The sequence below is a fragment of the Vulpes lagopus genome, chromosome 3 (genome assembly GCF_018345385.1).
Source record: "Vulpes lagopus strain Blue_001 chromosome 3, ASM1834538v1, whole genome shotgun sequence".
Classification (NCBI taxonomy): domain Eukaryota; kingdom Metazoa; phylum Chordata; class Mammalia; order Carnivora; family Canidae; genus Vulpes; species Vulpes lagopus.
Window position 1 is genome coordinate 27,199 of NC_054826.1, and position 21,101 is coordinate 48,299.

Sequence of the window (21,101 nt, forward strand, 5' to 3'; positions counted from 1 at the left end):
TGTAGCCGCCGGGAGCTGCACCTCGCTTGGATGGGCACCGTCTCCGAAGCCGCAGGGGGGCGGCACACCCTGCCAACGCCCCTGTCGCAGCCCTGTCGCCTGGCTTCCCGCCCCAGGCCTCCAGGACTGTCGGAGAGAACACTTCCACGGCCCCGAGGCGGTGGCCACGGACCTCCCACACTGCCAGACACCGGTGTCCGTGTCCTGCCTGTCTGCTCCAGGGGATGACAAACCCAAGCAGAGCGGCTCGGGGTGTCCATGCACCGTGGCAGCCTCGCGCCTGGCACGCAGCAGGGCGCAGGCCTCCGTGGCGGGAGAGCCTGGATCAGTACGTGTGCTCTTTCCCTGGTGGCCGTGCCCATCAGCACCAGCCTCGAGCTTCCTCTAAAGCTCAGGCTCCAGGGAATGTCTGCGGTGCGCACGTGTGTGGCTTAAAGTCTTTCCGTACTATCATTTCTAATATTTGGTTGGAGTCTCCAGATGTACTGCACTCCTGGGCCGGAAGCCTGACGACGTGATTCTCCTGCGTCCGCTGCTCATGTGGGCAAGGACATTCTGAGTTAGCGAGACGGCGGGGCTGGGGTGAGCCGCATCTGCCGCGGGCGCCGAGGTTGCAGACAGGACGCAGCAACGGGCATCGCAAGGCACTCCCAGGCCTCAGGGGGGAAACCGGTGCTCTGTTATAGCCTTGGGTACGCGTCAGGTCTCCTATGCAAGGTACGGATAAATCTATCAAAGTGCTGATTTTTTTCAAAACAGCTCCAAAAAATCCCATAGGAATTTGGAAGGATATATTTTTAAAATCAAAAAAATTCATACGTATGTCCACTGGCATCCAAGGCACCAAGAGGCATTGGCTTACGTGCACGGGCATCTACCTCCACCTGGAAGCCCCTGTGTCTGGGGCTTCCTGCTACGAGAGCCGCCGTTCTCGGCCGACAGCATGCCTGCCAACGTGCTAAGCGGCTTTACTTTCGAAAGGCCTTCAATAAATCTTTAAGAATCTTAAAAAGGGCGGGGGGCACCTGGGTGGCTCAGTCGGTTTAGCGTCTGCCTTCGGCTCGGGTCACGATCCCTTCTTCGCCCTCTGCCTGTGTCTCTCATAAATAAGAAGATAAAAAATAAAAACCTCTTTGAAAGGTCCTGTAGGTGGGTATTTCCATCATGCCCGTCTGGCAGCCAGGGACGCTGAGGCTTAGTTCAGGACGACCTTCCCAGAGCCACCCAGTCGGGGCACAGAGGAGCCAGGATGGGACTCCAGGCCCCGGGACCTCAGGGTCACATCCATAAACCCCACGTTCTGTGGCTCCGAGCTCAAGCTTGAGGTAAGCCCCTCTCCCGGGGCCCCGGGGCCATCGGTGCGGCCTGCAGCCCTGCCTCCGAGACGGCTGGCTCTGGCCAGTACACCATGGTTTTCTGGAAATGTCTTATTTTGTTTGGTGAGGGCCAGTTCGCTCCTCAGGCCGCATGGGTTAAGAGCCGCCTCTTGCAGGATTAAAGGCAGGCCCTTGAGGGCCATCTGGCACCTGGCTGATGCTGAGCAGCTTCTCCAGGCGCCCGAATCTGCTACGTGTGCTCTTTCCCAGCATCGTACGGCAGTTAGTTCTTTGAGGGCTGCCCTGGGCTCGGAGGGCACCTATGAGGGGACACGGAGAACAGCCTGTGGCCCGATCCCCCCATGTTCGTCACGGGGTCGGAGCTAGAGCTGGAAACGCAGTCGTAAATCCTTTCAGGGAAAACACCGAGTGTTCTGAGCCACGGCTGTCCATCGTTAGCTAAGAGCCACTTTCCTTTCCGGATCGCTTTCCACGTCCACGCTCGGGGGCAGCGGACGCCTGGGCAGGGCGGGAGGTGAGGCCGTGAATGCCTCTGCGTGGCCTGAGTGGTCTTCATCGCTCTGTTTTGTTCCTGGGTCCAACGGTCTCTGGCATCCTTAAGCACATAAAACGACCATTTAACCTTCCAATTAGGGTCTTGTGTCCCTGACGGGCTCTTTCCCGCGCTGCTTGACGTGTGTAGGTCTACGTGCTGTTCCTGGAGGCTGCGGAGACCCTGGCCACGGGCCTTGCTGACTCCCTGAGTATCCCTCAGTGTACGTGCAGGGGACACCAAGACCTTGGGGCTGCCAGAGGCAGGCTCACGTCCAGAGCCCACGCCGGGAGTGTGCGCACGGGCTAATGTCGGAAAACCCGGGAGCATGGCCGTCTGCCTTGTTCTGCCCACACGTCTTATCACCAGCCGTGGTCAGGAGGGTCAGACTATGCATGTGATCGAGCAACATCTCAGGCCTGCACACGGCCAGGTGGCCGCACTGGTTCTGTCTTTACGCTGAGACTAAATAGAAACCACCATAAAAGGAGCCACAGAGGGTCCTAAAATACAGCGTCTCTGGAAGTCTATGAATAATCTCCACCAGGTTACTGGGCCATTGCTGGAGCAACAGCTCACACTGTCATCTCATTCCCATAAACCTGCTGTGGTGCCAGAAAAACCTCGGGGGCGCCCGGAACCGCACCTGGGATGTGGGGTCGGCCGGGAGCACTCGGCAGGTGCAGGATCCGAGGCCAGTCGGCCCCGCTCAGCCCCGGGGCGGGGCGAGGGGTGTGCTGTCCTCCCCGCGGGGCTCTCTGTAGACCACAGGTGTGTACTGACACGGTGGAGGGAAACGAAGTAATTTTCATAATTTTGTGCCAAATCAGGTACCGTCTATAAGGTCTAAGGAGAGAGGAGTCGAGTGTCAAGCTTCTGAGACAATTTGGGGAAATAAACACAACTGGATAAAATACTAGCGACTGAATTTGTGCTCTGAAAACTGGGAAGGTGTGTTGGCTCTTCAGTGTTCGCGATGGTGGGTTCTGTAAGGGCTGGTCCAGAGGCCCCAGGTTATTCAGTTAGCGGAAAGCAGAACAAAGCCAAAAAGCAAATTAACCTAAATTCAGCAGCGCTGCTTCTGCTGGATGCTGTGATGTCAACACCCCCCCCCCCAAAAAACCCCAAAATTGTATGCCAGTAAATACATAATTAATCACATAAATCTGGGGACAGTCGTGTATCCATGAAAAATATTCCTAAGAAAACCCTCTACTCAGGATCTTACATGGAGAATCTGGAAATAAAAGCATAGAGAGGTCTACGGAAACAGCAGAGAAAAGAAAGAAAAAGGATGTTTATTTATTTATTTTTTTGGAAAAAGGATGTTTAAAAAGAAAACAAGGATGGGCGCCTGGGGGGCTCCATCGGTTGAGCATCTGCCTTCGGCTCAGGTCCTGACTGAGCCCCACGTCGGGCTTCCTGCTCGGTGTGGGGTCTGCTTCCCACCCCCCCGCCCCTCCTCGTGTTCTCTGTCTCTCTCAAATAAGTAAGTATTTCTTAAAAAAGAAAACAAGTGGAATAGTTACATTTGGGGAATCCACCCACGTGGCCCTAAGTGACTAGAGGAGGACTCTCTCTCTCGGAAGCCCCGTGTGAGTTTGCAGGGCTGCCGGAAGCAGGCAGGCACCTGGAGGGTGGGGGCCCCGTGTGCAGGCACCAGGCCCCTCCTGGCTTCCAGCAGACACGCGGCCCGCGCCGGCCTGCGCCCCGATGCCCCGTCAGGCCGCAGTCGTGGGACCTTGGTAGGGCCATTCTTGGTGGACACGGCTCAGGCCAGCAGAGCCGGGACGGACGACACAGGGCTGGGGGCTAGTCGCACTCTCCCTCTTCACCTCTTCACCACCATTGACGTCGAGAAGCGAAGCCCAGGAGGAGCCACAGTAAAAGCCTATTTTAAGATTTTACAGGACCTGATGCTTCAGTGGTCACAGCCACTGGCCTCGGATGCCCTGGGGACGCTGTCCTGTGAGGCGGTGCAGGGCGCTGGCACTCTGCTGGGAAGCCTCTGTCGCTGCTCTGGGTGACGGCGACACACACACACGGACACGGACACGGACACGGACAGACACACAGGCAGACACACACTCCCCCCGCCCCCAAGCAGCCCCCACCGGCGGGACAGGAGGGAAGCCCGGGGTTGCTGGTCCCACGACGCGGGCAGAACGTGCACCTGGGGCGGGCGAGCCGACTGTGCAGGGCCTGCTGAGGCTCCCCCTCCGTCCTCTAGGCCAGTTCTCCAGAAATCAACCTGTCGAATGGCCTATGTGGCAACTAACAGCTTTTCAAATTCACTGATTTCTTAAAAACTTGTCTTTGTGACCGTTCCCAAGCTCACAGCAACCGGTGCTGGAAGGACGGGCGGGGGTCTGCGGGCCCTCGCAGCCTCCCTCTGCCCAGTCCCCACCGCTGCCTCTGCTCTGTCCGCCCTGACCCTCAACCTCTGTCCCTTCCCCGACCTCCTCCTTCTGACCTGCACCCCCATTTCCCCGCCCGACTTTCTCCGGGTTCAAGGGGCGCCGGGTATGACTGCGGACGTTGTTCACTGCACAAAAGTGCCCTGCTGGCCCTGCCTGCCAAGACCCGTCTGGACAGATGCCCGTTTCCATTTTGCAAGAAGGGGGTTGGGAGGCCTCAGGAGCAGCCAAGCCTGTGCTTTGCAGGGATCCTTCTCCAAGTGCCTCGCAGCAGAGCGGCCGCCCTCTTGGCACCGGCTCCCCAAAACCAGAGCAGAAAAGAGCTTAAGGAAATACCGCGTGTCCTTAAAGTGCTACAGTGGAGTCAAAATGGAAATGGGTCGACTAACATCCACCGACGTTAAGATCGCCCCGTTTAGGGATCCCTGGGTGGCGCAGTGGTTTGGCGCCTGCCTTTGGCCCAGGGCACGATCCTGGAGACCTGGGATCGAATCCCACGTTGGGCTCCTGGTGCATGGAGCCTGCTTCTCCCTCTGCCTGTGTCTCTGCCTCTCTCTCTCTCTGTGACTGTCATAAATGAATAAAAAAAAAATAAATTTCCTCTAAAAGAAAAACGATCGCCCCGTTTAATCTTATTTCTATGAACTTTAGAAATAGTCTACAAAACAAATGCTTGGAGTAGATCGGCAGTTTGGTGAACTGAGCGAGCCAGTCCCTTGGCCACACCAGCCTGGCCCAGCACCCAGAGCGGCAGGTCCCTTATCTTCTGGGGACACTTCTTCCTCATCAGAGGGACCGTTGATAAGACACGTCCTGCCCTGGCTGGTGGTTCCGTCTGCCTCCAAGGCTCGAATCCAGGCCCGCGTCGTGGTGAACTGACGGGCTGACGGGAGGCTGAGGCTCTGCACCTCGACTGTAGCAGCGCTTTCCTGCGAGAGGAGGGGTGCTGCTCCCGCCTCCTGCTGGCCAGCCCGGCACCCCCGCCCCGGGGTCTGCTGGGGGAGTGGCCCTCGGTAATCATCACCGCCTTGCGGCCCGTCACACAGCGGGGGCACCCGGGGCTCCAGAGGGAGGTTTGGGCAGGACTGGCCGTTTGTTGGGACGGCAGCCCCAGCTCAGCCTGGCAGCCCTGCCCCTGGGGCTGGGACCCCTTGGGGCTGGGACGGCCCGGGGCCCGCTGGGGGCCACCGCAGCACGCTCTCCGGTGCAGCCCAGCCCTGAAGCCCTCTTCCACATCTTAAACTGCATATTTTTAAAGATTTTATGTATTCATTCATGAGAGACCCAGAGAGGCTGGGACCCAGGCAGAGGGAGAGGCAGCTCCCTGCAGGGAGCCTGACGCGGGACTCGATCCCGGGACCCTGGGGTCACGTCCTGGGCCCAAGGCAGACGCTCAACCACTGAGCCCCCAGGAGTTCCTTTTCCGTGTGTTTTAAGGGTACTTCCCGTAGCCAAGATGTTGGACCTACTGACTGAAGCGTAAGGATAATGTGTATGAGGATAACGTACTTCATTAGCTGCAAACTCAAATTCCACGTTTTTAGTGTTCAGGAAAGTGCCGTTGCAAGCAGGGCGCCCAGCTCCCGGGGCTCAGGGCCGGGCAACCCTTCCTCCTTGCCGGGAGCAGCACAGTTTGGACTAACGGGCCTGGAGGGTGGGCCTGGAAGCCCTGGCTTCCGGCTTGTTCTATGACAGGTGCTCAGGTGAGTCACCGATCCCGAGTCCTTTCCCCCTTCCTAAGAAATTAAAGGTTTGGGGCCCCCAGGGGGTCTCAGCGCTGAGCATCTGCCTTCAGCCCAGGGCGTGACCCCGGGGTCCCGGGATCGAGTCCCGCATCGGGCTCCCTGCAGGGACCTGCTTCTCCCTCTGCCTGTGTCTCTGCCTCTCTCTGGGTCTCCCAGGAATAAATTCATAAAATCTTTAAAAAAAAAAAAAAAAGAGAGAAATTAAGAGTTCTGCCTCCCTCGACTCTAGTCTCTCCCCAACGAAGACTCTGTGCCTCCATTTGTCTGGTGCAAACCTCCCCTGATACACTTCCAGTTATAGGAAGGACAACGGGATTAGGATAATGAAATAAATAAAGCCTGTCCGTGGGACATGGACCACTCTTCTCAAGCATCGTCACGCCCACGAAGGCGGCGGCTCTGGTCTCAGGCACAGGTCAGCGCCCGGGCATCCATGGGGTCGGCCTCACTCCTGGGCTGCCCCTGTCCTCCGTCCGACTCCACTGGGCAGACCCTGGACCGCAGAGCCAGTGACACCCGAGGGCTTCCAGCTTCCAGCGAGGGCTGAGCTCCAAGCTGCAGGCCCTGGCGTCGGGTCCAACTCAACTTTGGACTTGCAATCGCTTCACATGGTCTCCAAAGGCTGAGATCTGTTCCTGGAATAGAAACCTTCTCTGCTTTTCCTAAAATCCTCTTTTAAACCGTTTCAAGGTTGCTCAATGTTTTCCTAATATTTTAGGGAACTATGGAAAAACTTGCACGCCGTAGAGAAATAACACACGGAGGGGAGCGGGGTTGCCCGGGGTAACCTGTCCCCACACACACACACACTATCAGGAATTCCTCCTCGGTGACGTGGTGCTGAGACACGTTCCCGACACCCGTCCCCGCTCCCACGACGGAGGCAGGTTGGGGCGAAGGGGCGGCTGAGGACGTGGGGTTGTGATGCGCGACCAGACGGCTACTCGTCTCGAGCTGCCCTTGTCACAGTCTGTTCAGGTGTGGGATCCGCGGATCAAAGGTCCTGCTACGGGCTTTGGGAAAACACCCACTGAGGGTTTAAAATGTGTGCGGGGCTTGATCTGAAGGACCACGGCCGAGCGCAGCAGGCCAAACGCTTGTGAGGACAGGGCGGGGGGCTAGAGCCGCGCAGCCCAGACATTTCTGCAACGTCCTTGCGCTTTATAAACGGAGAATTTCTACAGGACTTAATAGGAAATGCGGAGCCACGACAGCCATCAGGAAGACTGAACAGAGTTCAAAAGACCCACATCTCAGGGCAGTGGGGTCGCTCAGCGGACTGGGTGTCGGCCTGCTGATTTCCACTCAGGGCGCGACCTCGGGTCATGAGATGGATCCCCGATCCCGATCCCGATCCTGGGCTGTCAGACTCCGTGCTCAGCAGGGGGTCCGCGTGGGATTCTCTGTGTGTCTCTCCCCCTCCCCTCCTTGCTCCTTCCCCTGCTTGAATGTGCTCTAGATAAATAAATACCATCTTTTTTCAAAGATCGTATTTATTTATTCATGAGACCCCGAGAGAGGCAGAGACCCAGGCAGAGGGAGAAGCGGCTCCATGCAGGGAGCCCGACGTGGGACTCGATCCCAGGACCCTGGGGTCACGCCCTGGGCCCAAGGCAGACACTCCTCCGCAGAGCCTCCCGGGTGCCTCATAAATACAATCTTTCAAGAAATCCGTATTTCTGTTTACCTCCTGCTCATCTCCACCTTCAGAACTCAAGGGCACAGATGCACATGCAAGCCGCGTCGTACGTGCTCTCCCTACGCACACATGCCCCTGCGCTTTGGCTTCCTGAGCGCCTATGTGCTTGTTCCCTACGTCCCACGCTGGAGCACCGTGGGGGCTGGCGGGGAGGACGCGCGTGGCGCAGTGGCCTGCGGCTGGATGCGGGGGGTGGCACAGGGCCGGGACGTGCGGGGGCCGGACCCACACGTGCCGCGTGCCAGGGAGACAGGACACAGCGGCCGCGCAGCACGGTCAGGAAAGGGGCTTCCCCTGCGGCCACTGAGGTGGGGCTGGGGTTTCTACACTCGACCCTGATGCTTAAACGGGTCCACAGTTACTCAGGACGACAGGCGTGTTACTACAGGGAAAGGCAAGGGCGGCCTTTCCCCGGCAAGTGACAAGTACCCGGAATTGCCGGCGTCCACCCTTCGTTCCCCGACTCAGTGACCGTCTTAAGGAGCTACTGTTCTTATTCTGGGACAAAAATGTTCTGAAGAGGTTGTGCGTGGAACCCACAGGCCATCGCAGTGTGGAGTACGACACGTGTCCCTGAGGATGGCCCCTCCCCTTCCAGAAACACGGGGCGCGGGCGGGGGGCGGCGTCTCCTTACCGTGAGCGACAAGGCCATGCACACAAACGTGAACTTCTTGATGTGGGCGGCGGTCACCGTGCTGCTCGCGCTCACCAGCTTATTGCTGGGGTTGTTCTGGGGGAAAGAGGAGGGCGGAGGTTACCCTTGGCTGACCCCGCGGCCGTGTGGAAAGCATCCTCAGTGCCCTGTGATGCGCCCGAAGGACACACGTCGCCCGGCGGCTGGGCAGACGGCTGTCCCTCTGTCCGTCTCAGGCAGCCGCCGGGTCCCTGGAGGTGACCGTGGGCCAGAGGAAGCCCTGGAGGCGCGCGGACGTGAACGGGCCCCGCGGCCCGGGCCTCCCGCAGCGGCGACAAGCTGAGTGGCATCCTCGGCCCCGACCAGACTCCTCCACTCCTGTCCCAGACAAGACCTGCTCTTCCGGGCACACCTGGGGTTCTCAGGTTTCTGCACTGTTGCTCCCCCCATTCTCCTTGGGGCTCCTGATTCTCAAAACCCCATCTTCAGGGCCCATCCCTGGCACGGCCCATCCGTTCCTCACGGGCCAGCTGACCGTACTCCCAAGCGCCCCGGGGGCCCCGCCTCCCACCATCCTGGGGGGCCCTGGGGCCCTCTGGGGGTGCACGTGCCCGCGGGGCACACGTGGAGGCCGTGAGGTGACCACTGGCTCTCTGAGACTAAGGACTGTGCGCCTCGCCCTCCCCTTTCACTCCACAAGTCAGCACAATCCTTCTTGACTGGAGAGGGTGCAATCTGTGTTACACTTAGATTCTATTTATTCCTGAGAGACACAGAGATAGAGAGAGGCAGAGACACAGGCAGAGGGGAAGCAGGCTCCACGCAGGGAGCCCGACTTGGGACTCGATCCCGGGACCCCAGGGTCACGCCCTGGGCCCGAGGCAGGCACTCCGCTGCTGAGCCCCCCGGGCGCCCCGTTAAACTTAATTTTAAGCAAATTGTGCACACAGCGCCAACGTCCTCCTGCACATCCCGAGGCCCCGAGACCATCCCAGCGCCTGCCGTGCTGCCCCTCACCCGATCTCACCAGGGCCTGGCCCCACCTTGAAAAACCAGTGCACGAAGAGCCCCCTGCACCCGGACGGATCCCACCGGGCCCGGAGGCGGCCCCCGAGCACCTGGCTGGCGTCCACCTGAGCGGAAGTCACCCGAGCGGAGCGACTGCAGGCTCCACTCCACTCGGAAACAGCTTTTGACGGCTCCTTCACTTTGGAGGCCATGGCGACCTCGCAAATCCCTTCCCCGAGATGCCGCCAGCACAAACTCAGGCTGAGGCCGTGTTTCCTTAATTCCAGCCTCTAAAGCAGATCTGTTTCCTGAATAACAGATTTTGCTGCCACAGCCACCGTTCACAGGCGAGTGCGGGAAGGGGGGCAGGGGACAGTGACAGGAGGGGAAGAGGGGCAGGTGCCAGCCAAGTGCGAGTCCCCGTGGGGCCCGTCTCTGTCCTTCCTACTGCGGGATCTGCGAGAGGTGCCGGGTGGGCACCCCGGGGAGTCAGGCAACCTCCCAGCACTCCCGCCTGGCGGGTGGGGGGCCGCGGTGCCGTCGGGGGCTTCCACTCTGACAACGCAACGGTTTCTCCCAGCGTGGCTGGAATCCGCTAGCACGGCCATGGGGCCGGCACCTCGTCCCCTTGCGTTTGCCCCATCTGCATAGGGTCACACCCTCGCGGGGACGGCGACCGAACATCGGAGACTCCGTGCCAACGACAGCGCTCCCAGTCGGTACTCAGCAGCGGCCACCAGAAGCTATGCAAGAAATGCTAACTCTCCTATTCAGGAACCACAATGAGACTAAGGACTGCAACTGTCAATGCAGCAAATTCTGCAAGTCCACACAGAGGGGTCTCAGATTTGGGTGAATAGTCGGCATTCACGCGAACGGCTTGGAGGAGCTCCCTGGAATGCCTGGAAACAATGAGGGAGGCTCCAGAGGGTTCCGAGTCGCTCCAGTGGCTGGCGAGAGGTAGGCTCCTTAAAGGGGTCCGTCACAGCACCTAACCTCTGCGACCCCGCATAAACCCAAGGTTTTCTTGGATGCTCCAGGGAAACTAGAGTGTTCTACTGTTGTTTCGAGGGAGCCAGGAAAACTCTAGATTTGACCTTCCCAGCCAGGAGGTCCTAACACTTGGGTCCCTGCTGTGCTCCTCAAGTTCTATTGTACAACATGGTTCTCCAAGAGCTAGAAATTGAGCAAGAAAACTTTTTTTTTTTTTTTTTTTTTTTTAGCAAGAAAACTTATAATCATTTTGGTTTTCTAGGATTCACTTCCATACGTACATTCCTTAAAACCAAAATAGCGATTTCTGTTAATAGATTGGATTAAACTCGCTCAAAGAAGGACTGCAAGGAGACAAGTGTCCTGCAAGCCACTCATGCCTTTGCCAGTTTGCTCCCAAAGGCCGGAGCAGTTTTCAGAAGACTCTGTGCATCCCTGATGTGGCTGATGTTTGGGACGGGTGGTGGGTCCCACTGACTGTGTACTGGGGAAGTGCCACGGACTTCCAGTAGAGACCTCAGGGCAACGCCACAGCCCTGTCTCACGTTAGGCAGCAGGGTGGGAATCCTGAGTGAGCCGCTGTTCACAGGCCAGTGTGGGAAGACGGGCAGGTGAGAGTGACGGGAGGGGAAGGGGCGGGTGAGAGTGATGGGAGGGGAAGGGGCAGGTGACAGTGATGGGAGGGGAAGGGGCGGGTGACAGTGATGGGAGGGGAAGGGGCAGGTGAGAGTGACGGGAGGGGAAGGGGCGGGCGACAGTGACGGGAGGGGAAGGGGTGGGCGACAGTGACCGGTGAGCCGCGTGGGGGCTGCAGGGTGTGGAGGGACGTCACAGATGGGGACGTGTGGCGGGGTGTGTGTGCGCCTGGGTCCGCCAGGGCACAGCGAGGGGGTGGGCCCATGGTGGCCGCTGTCTTCCCAGGCCTGAGCCTCGGCCCCACGTCACCGCCGTCAGAGGTACCCGGGAGCGTCCTGGGTCGGGGCAGGTGGCCAGGACACCTTTCTGGGCCCCACTGCACAGGCCCTGCCCTCCCCGGAGCCCACAAGCAGCTACGGGTGCGAAGAGCTGGAAGCTCAGGCTGAGGCCGGGCCTGCCTGTGGGGCCTCCAGGCCGTCCTGCGCCCCCGCAGGTCTGGGAGCTGGTCCAGTGGGGTGGGGGGGGGCAGGCCCGCTGTCACCTGCAGGGCCACCCTGCCCGAGCTGCCGGCTTCACCTGCTGATACCGTCTTAGCTGATCCCCACGAGAGCCCTGGGCCGCGAGGAGAGGCGGCCTCTGTGCTGGGAACCCCGGCAGATGAAGCAGCTCCGAGCCGCCGTAGAAATTCAAGGCAAAAGAATCGCTATTTAAAGCACAAGTGGCAGCTTGTGTGCTTCTTTTCCTATTTTTTTCATTTCATTTTATTTTTTAAAGGATTTTCTTCACTTCCTTGAGAAAGAGGTGACGCGCGAGGGGAGGGGCAGAGCGACGGGGAGAAGCAGGGCCCCGCTGAGCTGAGCAGGGAGCCCGACGGGGGGGCCCTGGGGTCATGACCTGAGCGGGAGGATGACGCGTACGTGACGGAGCCTCCCGGGCGCTCCCCCGTTTTTCGTTTTTCATTTTCACATCACTGTACAGGGGCTGCGGGTGGCACAGTCGGTTCAGCATCTGACTCTTGGTTTCCGCTCAGGTCACGCTCTCAGGATCCCGGGATCGAGCGCTGAGCAGGCTCCAGGATGAGCACAGAGTCAGCTTGAGTTTCTCTCCCTCCCCATGTTGCTGCTCGCTCTAAGTTATTAAATCTTTAAAATAACCTGTATACTACCTCTGGGGGAGGGTGTGTCGTCTATGAGGGTCTACAGGCTCAAGTAATTAGGCTTTAATGAAATCACAATTAATTCAGTGACTGGTAGGACAGTCCCCAGCGAGCCGCAGGCTACGGGTCTGAAGGGTTAGGTGCCTGCCGAGGCTCGGCCAGCAGCTGCCGGAGGACAGAGCTTGCAGCTGGACCAGGTCTGCGGCGTCCAGACCGAGCTGGACCACACAGCTTCAGGGTCCATGGGGTAGACCCATCCAGAAGCTTAGGAGCTCAAGAGCACAATCCCGTCTGTACCTTTGCATCTGCTGTGAGGGCAGCAAAGCATTCGTTTAATTAAAAAAAAAAAAAACAACACAGGAACAATAACCAGGGTAATAACATTTGAGAGTGTATCTTCCCTTTGCAAAAAACAACAACAACAACAACAACAAAAAAATCAAAAAAACAAAAAAAAACCACACACAAAAAAATGATTTCTCAATAGGAATAAACCCAAAAGTGAATGTGGTTCGGAGGGCGTTAGAGAATCGGCATCAAGGTAGGCTTAGCCACATCTGTTACCTTTGGAGGAAAATATTGCTCGGCTAGGTCGGATTCCGCTCCCTGCGCCGGAAGCTCACAGGGAGGTGGAACCGGGAAACCTCAGAGCGGAGACACTTGTGAGCCAGAAGCTGATTTTAAAGAGGGTGTTTGAGACGCGACAGCGTACGGGTTCTCACCTTGTCAAAAGCAGGGTAGACAGCACGGATCTCCGTCAACCAGCCGTACGGCATGTGGCCCACGGGGTACGTGGCCGTCAAGATCGCCACCGCCTGCAAGAGGAAGAGCCAGCAGTTAGCGTCGGCGTCCCCAGGAGCTGCTCCCACCACGTGGCAGGGAGTGGCCTCCGGCGCAGCCACTGCAGTGATCGTGCCGCCGGGTGACGGCCCCGGCCAGCTGCAGGCCAGCCTGGGGACCGGGAGGGGCGGCCCTCCGCAGCCTGCCCGGCGGTTCCTCCAGCACAACCGTGCGAAGAAGATCCGTCGTGCAGCTTTGCCAGAGTCAATGAAACGGGCACAAACGGCGGACACGGCGTAGCTGGTCAGCACACGTCTGTCCTGCACCCTGCCTGCTGTCCTCGAGGCCACTGCGGTCCTAGAAATGGCTCGAGAGCATGTACCTTGCTTTCTTGAAAGGGGAAGCCGGGGTTCCAGCACACAAGGGAGGAGGCTCACGTAGTTTCTTCTGAGCAACTTACGCTGATGCGGTCGCCTAAACGCTGCCGGGTGAGCAGAGCCACCCAAGACGTGATCCAAAACGCAAACCCCGGAAAAGATACTGGGGGGGGGGAGCATCCTGCTGTGGGCACACGAGCGGCTTCCCAGCACGCGGCGACCGGCAGGAGGCCCAGGCTGCAGACTACTCGCCGCGCTAAGGGCCACGTGCGAGCAGAGGCCCTAAGGAGTAGCCACCGGCCTTCCCGAAGGATCAGCAGTTCCAGGGACAGCATCAGATCTCCGGAGGGCAGTGGAGGGGGAAACAAATGAAGTCACTCTATTCAGGATGGAAGATGGAAAAACCGATCCAACTCTTTCTTTGGAGCAGCTGCCAGTTTCCAGATAAATCTCTTGAGTCGTGAGCGAGTAAATAATGGGGATCCTCGTCTAGGGGAGGGCAGGCTGGCAAAGGGGAAGGCTGGGCAGGAGCAGGGGCGCGTGGCCGGGACAGAGGGAGGCACGCGCCCTCGGCTGGGCCCTGTCACTTCGGCTGCGGCGGCGTCCTCGCTCTCTGCCTCTATGGCGAGGCGGCGTCACGCGGGCTCCATGGGGAGACAGGCCACGGGGCGGCCGCATAAGCATCTGCACTCACTCCCAGCCCTGGTCCCCACCGGCTTCGCATCCCGGACCTGGGCCCCTGCCCGGGTTCCTCATCTGGTCGGCGGAAGAACGGAGGAGGCGTCTCCCTCCAGCCTCAGACACGCGCACGGTCAAGGCCTCGTGGCTTCTTTCTCAGTGGGAACGGGTCACACGGCTTGACGCCGCAGAGGAACCGGAGGCCTCCCCACCCCACTCTTCACCAGAACCCGCCCTACCTCCGTAGCCGCGGAGCTGCCGCCAAGATCCCGGGAAACGAAGAGGTTGACGATGGGCCTACTGATTCTCTGTGTAGCCAAGATGAGAGCCAAAGGCCACCAGAAGCTCAGCATCTTCCGTATGGTCGCATCTCCCTGCGTCAAGACATGCACATAAAACTCACTAAACTCTAGAAGCAGAGCAGAAAAAAACAATTCAGAGCCAAAAAGCCTCTTCCTTTTGAGGTCAATAAGGAGCCAGTTCATTGCACTTAAAAATAATATAAGGAAAAGCCTCTGCAGCGGAGCCAACCTGACCTTAAAAATGAGACGTACAGTCTTGTTAGAAGGCAACTCGGGCAGCTGGCAAGCTACCGGGGAACCAAAACACAGGTGAGGCCTGGGGGGGCCAAACCTCCGTTCTCCGGCCACGGCGGGCTCCCCCAGGCAGAGCCCAACTCCACGACCTGGGAGACCGGCTGCAAATGGGTGTTCAAGTCGCCAATCGACCGGCTGGAAGCCGGGTCAGGAAGAGGAGCCTCTCACAAGCAAAATGTTATTATAATTTATTTTTATCTCCGCTCAGGTCACAGACACCTAATGATCCGGGCACCGTACAGATCCACGAGCAACGGCCTTGTCCTCAGGGCTGGAGAAGTCACGTGAATGCTCAGCAGCACACAAAGAAAAGCAGGGTCAAGGGAAGTGATTAAGAATCCTACAAAGCAAAGGGCTGTGCAATCGTTAACTGGCTTGTAGGATTTAGCTCTGGTTTCGGTTCCTCGGGGGCGGAGTCACACGGTGGCATCACGCCAGCCACCTCTGAGCCCCCAGAGACGGACGGTCGCCCTCAAGACCGATCTGACGTGGTTGCCATAGTGACAGAGACAACCGGACAGACCTCGGATGGGGGTCAGAGGTCTGACCTGCCGAGGGCAACGTGTGGTCCGAGGGGGGGTGGGGTGCCGTGCTGACCCCCCCGGGCTTCGTGCCCATCAGCCTCACAGCTCGAGGAGCTGGAGCCCAGGGATGCCGGGTGCCAAGGGCAGAGACGAGCAGCACGTACGTGAGGCAGACACCGTTTGCACTCATGGTGAGAAAGTGCCCGCGCCGCTCGGGCCGATCGCACCCGGCTGGACGCTGACTCCCCTTGGGAGGCTCGGGCCAAGCTCTGCCTCCTTCGGGGCCTCTCCGTCTCCCCACTGTCCCCCCCACCCCGAGCTCCACGGGCTCCCGTACTCCCCCCACACATGCACGTCTGACCACTGCTCCTGTGTTGGTCCCGTCTACCAGGTGGGCTGTAACAAGCTGCCTGAGGGTAGAGACCGTATTTTAAATTCCTCTGTGCTCCCCACGGGGCCCCCATGCTCTGCTCCCCCCAGAAGGTGCCCGAAGGAGCGACTGCGTCTGGCCAGTATGGAAAGTGTGACCCAAAGTGGGTTTAAAGGTACCGTGGGCTGCAAAATACTTGATTTATATGTGGGATGACTCACTTTTGGCCACAGACACTAAGAACCAAAAGTGCCGTATCTACTCTTCAGCCTGACCTGACCCACTGTGCCTCCGTCCCCGACAGGGAAGGAACCTGCACGGGAACCCGAGGCCTCCTCCATCTCCTGAGGCCATTAACTCTCCACCTGCCTCTGCCTCTGGACACGACCCATCGCTGGACACTGGGTCGGGGACGTGTGCACAGGCCGGGGCGAGTTCCAAGGACGTACCCCCAGCTCCGGGCCGCTCCTGTCGGGGATGATGTCATGGATGTTCTTGTAGTAGCCCAGGCACAGGGTGGTACAGCGCACGAGGGCGCCCATGTACAGGGAGAGGATCGGGATGAGCAGCGGTTCTCTGCATTCCAGGTGACTGTGCAGTAAGATGGCTACAAACACGACCTGGAGGTGAAAAAGCAGGAACGAGTCAGCGGGGAGAAGTGCAAGCAGGCAACGGGCGTGCCCCCGACGGGACAGGGACACCCAGGAGGAGAAGACAGCCGGGCCGGGCTGGACGCTGCCCACACAGAGCTCAGGCCCGGGCGTCCTCTCTGCAGGGGAAGAGCGCACCGTCACTGTGCCACGGGCCCTCTAGGGCTCCTTTAAGGCAACAGGTCATGGTCATAGCAAAAAAGTATCCGGGACTTTGGTCCCCCAGATTCCCAAAAGATGTCAGAGGTTTGCCCTCCTGAGCCCAGGGCCTGGCACGCGCGAGTAACCCACACCGGAGGCCCTCGGGCCACAAGGAAAACGTAACGGTGATCGGTGACGGATACAGGAAAACAGTCACGTCTGTAAGACGGAATTCACGGAAAAATGCTGCAAAAGGCACCAATGGTGATAGTTACAAAACTGAATTGAAACTTAAAATACGAACTTACAAAAGTGCAACAGGTCAGAAAAACACTGAGGAGGGATCGAAATAATAATGTAGCTCTCCACTGGCTGTAGAGTCTCCAAAGCAAACCTAACAATGTGTTTAACTTTCCCGTCTGCAAAAGTCAGAGCAGCAGCCCAGGCTCCGTGCAGAGGCGTCCGGGGAACCCACAGTCAGGAGGCGGCTGAGCAGACGAGGTGCGGAAGGTGAGGAACGGGAGGGGGACACTATTCCTGAGCTACGGTGACTCTTCTCTTCTTCCAAGATCTCCACGGAGCAGCAATCTCCACGCCTAACGTGGGGCTTGGCCTTGGGCCTGAGATCTGGAGTCGCCGGGGAGCCCGGGAGCCCATCACCGCGGGACCAGACACCAGGAGACACGAAGTCGGAGACGAAGGTGGACCCGGGCCAGTGACCCGCGGGGGGGCCTGTGGCGGGTGTGGACCCAGAGGAGCTGGTGGTGGAGACGCCCGTGACCGCGGCGGGAGGACCGGATACTGGCAGTGGCCCGTCTGCAGCCCGTCGTCTGCACACCCAGCGCACGAAGCCCATCTGCACTGGGCCTCGGGGCGCGGGCGACAGTGGCACTGTCTTGCCACGTGGACGCGCCGGGCTGCACACAGTCCCCATGGGGCCAGAGGACACAGGCCAGAGGATGCCCCGAGGATGCCCCAATGTGGAGCCGTCGGCCTGGGCGCCCCCGTCCCCCGAGCCCCCCACCTCCCCCTCCTTGCCCGCGTCCCCGCTTCTCCTCTGGGCCACATCCCCCTCCAAGGTCCTGCTCGGCAGGCCTGCACCCCCCGGCCTTCCTGGACGAGGCCGGGGCTCGGTCCTCAGGACTCCGCGTTCCTCCCAGGATGGCTCAGTGTCTTCATAGGCTCGTCTTGGTTTCCTCCAGGGCCCCCGGGGTGCCAGACGCCCCCTCGGTGCGGGCGAGCGAGCCAAGCAGCCCCCGCGGCACCTGAGGTGCTGGAGAGGCCACGGTGCAGAGCTCCCCCCTTTGGTTCCCACACGGGTGCCCTCGGCAAGGCTTCCCCACTGGCGTCCACGTCTCCACGTACGCTTGGCGACAGTCAGGCCTTGGGCATCCCCCGGATGACATTTGAGCTGAGCCCCCCCCCCCCAGCCTCGGCAGGAGGTGGCCGGGAGGGACTGAGGCCAAACATCTCCTCCTGGGCACAGGGGCCAAGGCCAAGGGCCCCAGAGGGAGGGGCCTGGGCCATAGTGGGGCCTGCAGCGCAGAGAGCAGGGGCTCCAGAGGGCGCAGGCTGGGGAGGAAGCAGGGCCCAGGGTCCTCAGCACCTTGTCCATCCTGGGCAGGGTTTGGAGGCCTCACCTTGGGAATCCAGGGAAGCCGTTTGTGCAGCGGCTTCTAAGCAACGTGCCAGAATTTCAGAGAGAAGAGATCACAAGGGTGAGTGGGGAGGGAGGGAGGGGGGACGGGGGGGGGGGGGAGGGAGGGAGGGAGGAAGGAAGGAGGGAGGGAGGAGGACGGGAGGGAGGGAGGAGTTCCAGAGCAGAGGCAGAGCCAAGTCAGGAGGCCTCAGGTGGGAGCAGCGTCCTTCCGACCAGGCGAGGACGGCAGCCATGGGGACAAGAGGGCAGATAAGAGAACCACCTGGGACTAAAATCGAAAAGCCTCGGTGATGAAGAGGATGGTCCTCAGGTTTTTGACCAGATGACAGCACCACTGATTTGCTCAAAACTGGAAAACGTGGGACAGAGAAGATAGGAATTCGAGCTTATGATAGGAACGTGGGAGTCCTATCCACCCTGTGGGGCGGTGGGGACCTGGGGCAGGGCAGGTCCTCCCACGGGAGCAGGGCGCGGAGAGGGTGGCTCTCGAGGACCGAGGACCGGGCACCTTTCCCATCGGCAAAGCCGACGTGGTGCCGGCACCAGGCCCGGAGCACCTTGCACGGGAGCGAGCAGTGACACGGTGACCCGATGTCCAGGGACTGGAGGAAACTGTCCGGGGGATTATGGGGCACAAAGGTCATTGGTGACAACTGTTAGCGTGAACCTGGGGGGGGTCGACCTGGAGTCCGTGAAACATAGAAGCAGAGAGATGGGGACAGCGAGGAGTGGGAAGCCCGGGGAGGAGAACCGTGGCCGCCAGGTACAGGGAGCAGGCAGCTTCCTGCGCTCGCTGTCGAAGCGGCAGATCCTGGAGCACGTCTACATGTCCGGAGAAAGGACTCAGGGGGACCACGGCTCCCGAGAAGGCACGGAACCCACGCACGGGCGCAAAAGGTGGTCCTGCACCCCGGGGAAGGGACGGGGAGAAACGGCGGTGACACAGGGACGAGGGCAGGCTGGGGGTTTGGCCGCCAGGACTTGAAGAATCCAGCTGCTTCGACTTCCCCACAGAGGTGGGAAGGGAGCTGGTGACCGGGCAGAGCGAGGAGGGTAGGGACCCACTGACTCAGCGCCTGGAGTCCGCTGGGCGGGTGACGGGCACGTGTGCCACCCACGGGGGAGAACGGTGCAGCGCGGGGCTCAGGGGCGGGATCCCGCTGGAGGGCTGGGGGCACAGGGCAGGGGCAAGGGGATGCACGGCGCGCGGCAGGACTGCTGGCCTGGGATCACGCGTCCCATCCTGGGGCCCTCGTAGGGCAGGAGGTCCCGGGAAGGCCCAACAGCGCCGGGAGAATTCTCATGCTGCCACTGAGCAAATGCTGACCAGCTGATTGCAAAATAAACCAGAAACAGCAATATTTTTCGTAAGCTGTTTGGCACCAGGTTGGGACATAGCACTGCTGGCAGTGGTGGTGGCACAGAAAGCGCAGCGTGGGGGACCGGGCCAGGACAGGCTTCTCGTACTGCGGCCAGAGATCAATTAGCTTAGTAAAACTTTTTTAAAAGATTTTATATATTTACTTGTGTGGGGGGGGTGGAGAGCAAGTGCAGGCACAGCTGGAGCAGGGCCAGGGGCAGAGGGGGACGGAGAAGCTGCCTCCGCCCGTGGAGCCCAAGGCGGGGCTCGATCCCAGGACCCTGAGATCACGACCTGGGCAGAAACCAAGACTCGGACACTGAACCGACTGAGCCACCCAGGCATCCCAGGCTAGTAAAACTTCAAAAAATGGGAGTTGCCACTGAAATTCAAGGCACTGAAAACCATCTTCAGGGCAGCCCGGGTGGCACAGTGCCTGTCTTCAGCCCAGGCCCTGATCCTGGAGTCCCGGGATCGAGTCCCACGTCGGGCTCCCTGCGTGGAGCCTGCTTCTCCCTCTGCCTGGGTCTGTCTCTCATGAATAAATAAATAAAATCTTAAAAAAAAAAACAAAAACAGAAAACCATCTCCATTCTACCGGGGGCGCGTGCCGGCCGCCTCCCTCTGCCGCGCGGGGTTTCAGGACTCGGCCCGAGACCTACTTACTCCCGATGCGGCAATTAACAAACGCGTCAGGTAACGGGAAAAGCTGGGAGGGGCGGGGGGCAGGGGTAACAGAAGACTTAGGAACAAAAATTGCATTTATTCCCCCAAACTTTCCAACTGCAAGGCTTAAAATAGCTCCTTCACCAGGAATAGCCGAGGCCAGACGGCTCCGGGTCTGGCCCCCACCTCTCCCCCCAGCCAGGTGCGATCACCGCGCTCGGCAGGCCCCGGCGGGGACCAGCTCTGGGAAGGACGAGGGCCGTGGGCATCCCGGCAAAGCAGTTTTCACGGATATGGTTTCCTCTTCGACCCTTAGACGCTCACCGTATTTATCTTAGGCAAAGCGGAGTTTTTCTGCGTGTTTGCCCTTTAGAAAACCTCTATAAATGCGCAGAGTCGCTGATGCCGATGCTGCAACCGAGAGGCGTCTCCTTAATGTCACATTAAGGGACTTGAGTGAATAAGGCAGTTAGTTCATCTCTCGGAGGACGAATGAAAGTAAGATCGGGATAAAAATCTCTAGTGACTCACAGATAAAATTCCCAGGGCTGTATCATCAGCCGGCCTCAGGCCCGCGTGTCCCCCCAAACACGGACACGCAGGGTTCACGGGAATTAACCTGAAGTACTTCGAATGGTGACCCGTGGAGTGACTGCAATTTGTTTGGAAATGTACTTGCTGGCCTTTAGGGAGGTGCCGACGGCCCGACAGCGGGTGATCTCAGAAAGGCGGCTAAAGGACGGGCACGTGCAATTGGGGGAAACCGGCAGAGGCGCGTGGAAATGCCCCTAAGATGGAACGGAGAAGTGGAAAAGGTGCTTAAACATCAGCCCGCCACTCCCTCCCCCTCGGCGAGGACACGGCCCTCCGGAACCCCTGATTGCGGGAGCTACGGCTGATTTATGGGTTGCAGGGATTAAATCTGATTTTCCGCTGAAAGTTTTCACGCAGCGTCCTCGGTGGCAGGAGGAAGGAAGGAGAAGGAAGGAGCGTGGAAAGCCAGGGCTGGTGCCAGACCCCGGGGACCTGGGCTCGGAAGGAAGTGTGATGCAGGCCTGCTTCCGGGCAGCGTCCAGCTTCCCGGCTCTCTTAAAACACGGGGTAATGACGGGTTAAACGGCAGCCCCGTGTGGCGTCTACA

General features: G+C 59.5%; 1 protein-coding gene across 1 annotated transcript in view; it reads right to left on the bottom strand.

Moving 5' to 3' along the window:
• The window catches only part of ANKH (ANKH inorganic pyrophosphate transport regulator), a 115,970-nt gene that overhangs the window by 14,735 nt on the left and 80,134 nt on the right, over positions 1-21,101 (bottom strand). Inside the window, 4 exon segments of the mRNA XM_041747836.1 lie at positions 8,366-8,461; positions 12,881-12,973; positions 14,233-14,367; positions 15,933-16,103. Coding sequence (XP_041603770.1) covers positions 8,366-8,461; positions 12,881-12,973; positions 14,233-14,367; positions 15,933-16,103 — 495 coding nt within the window.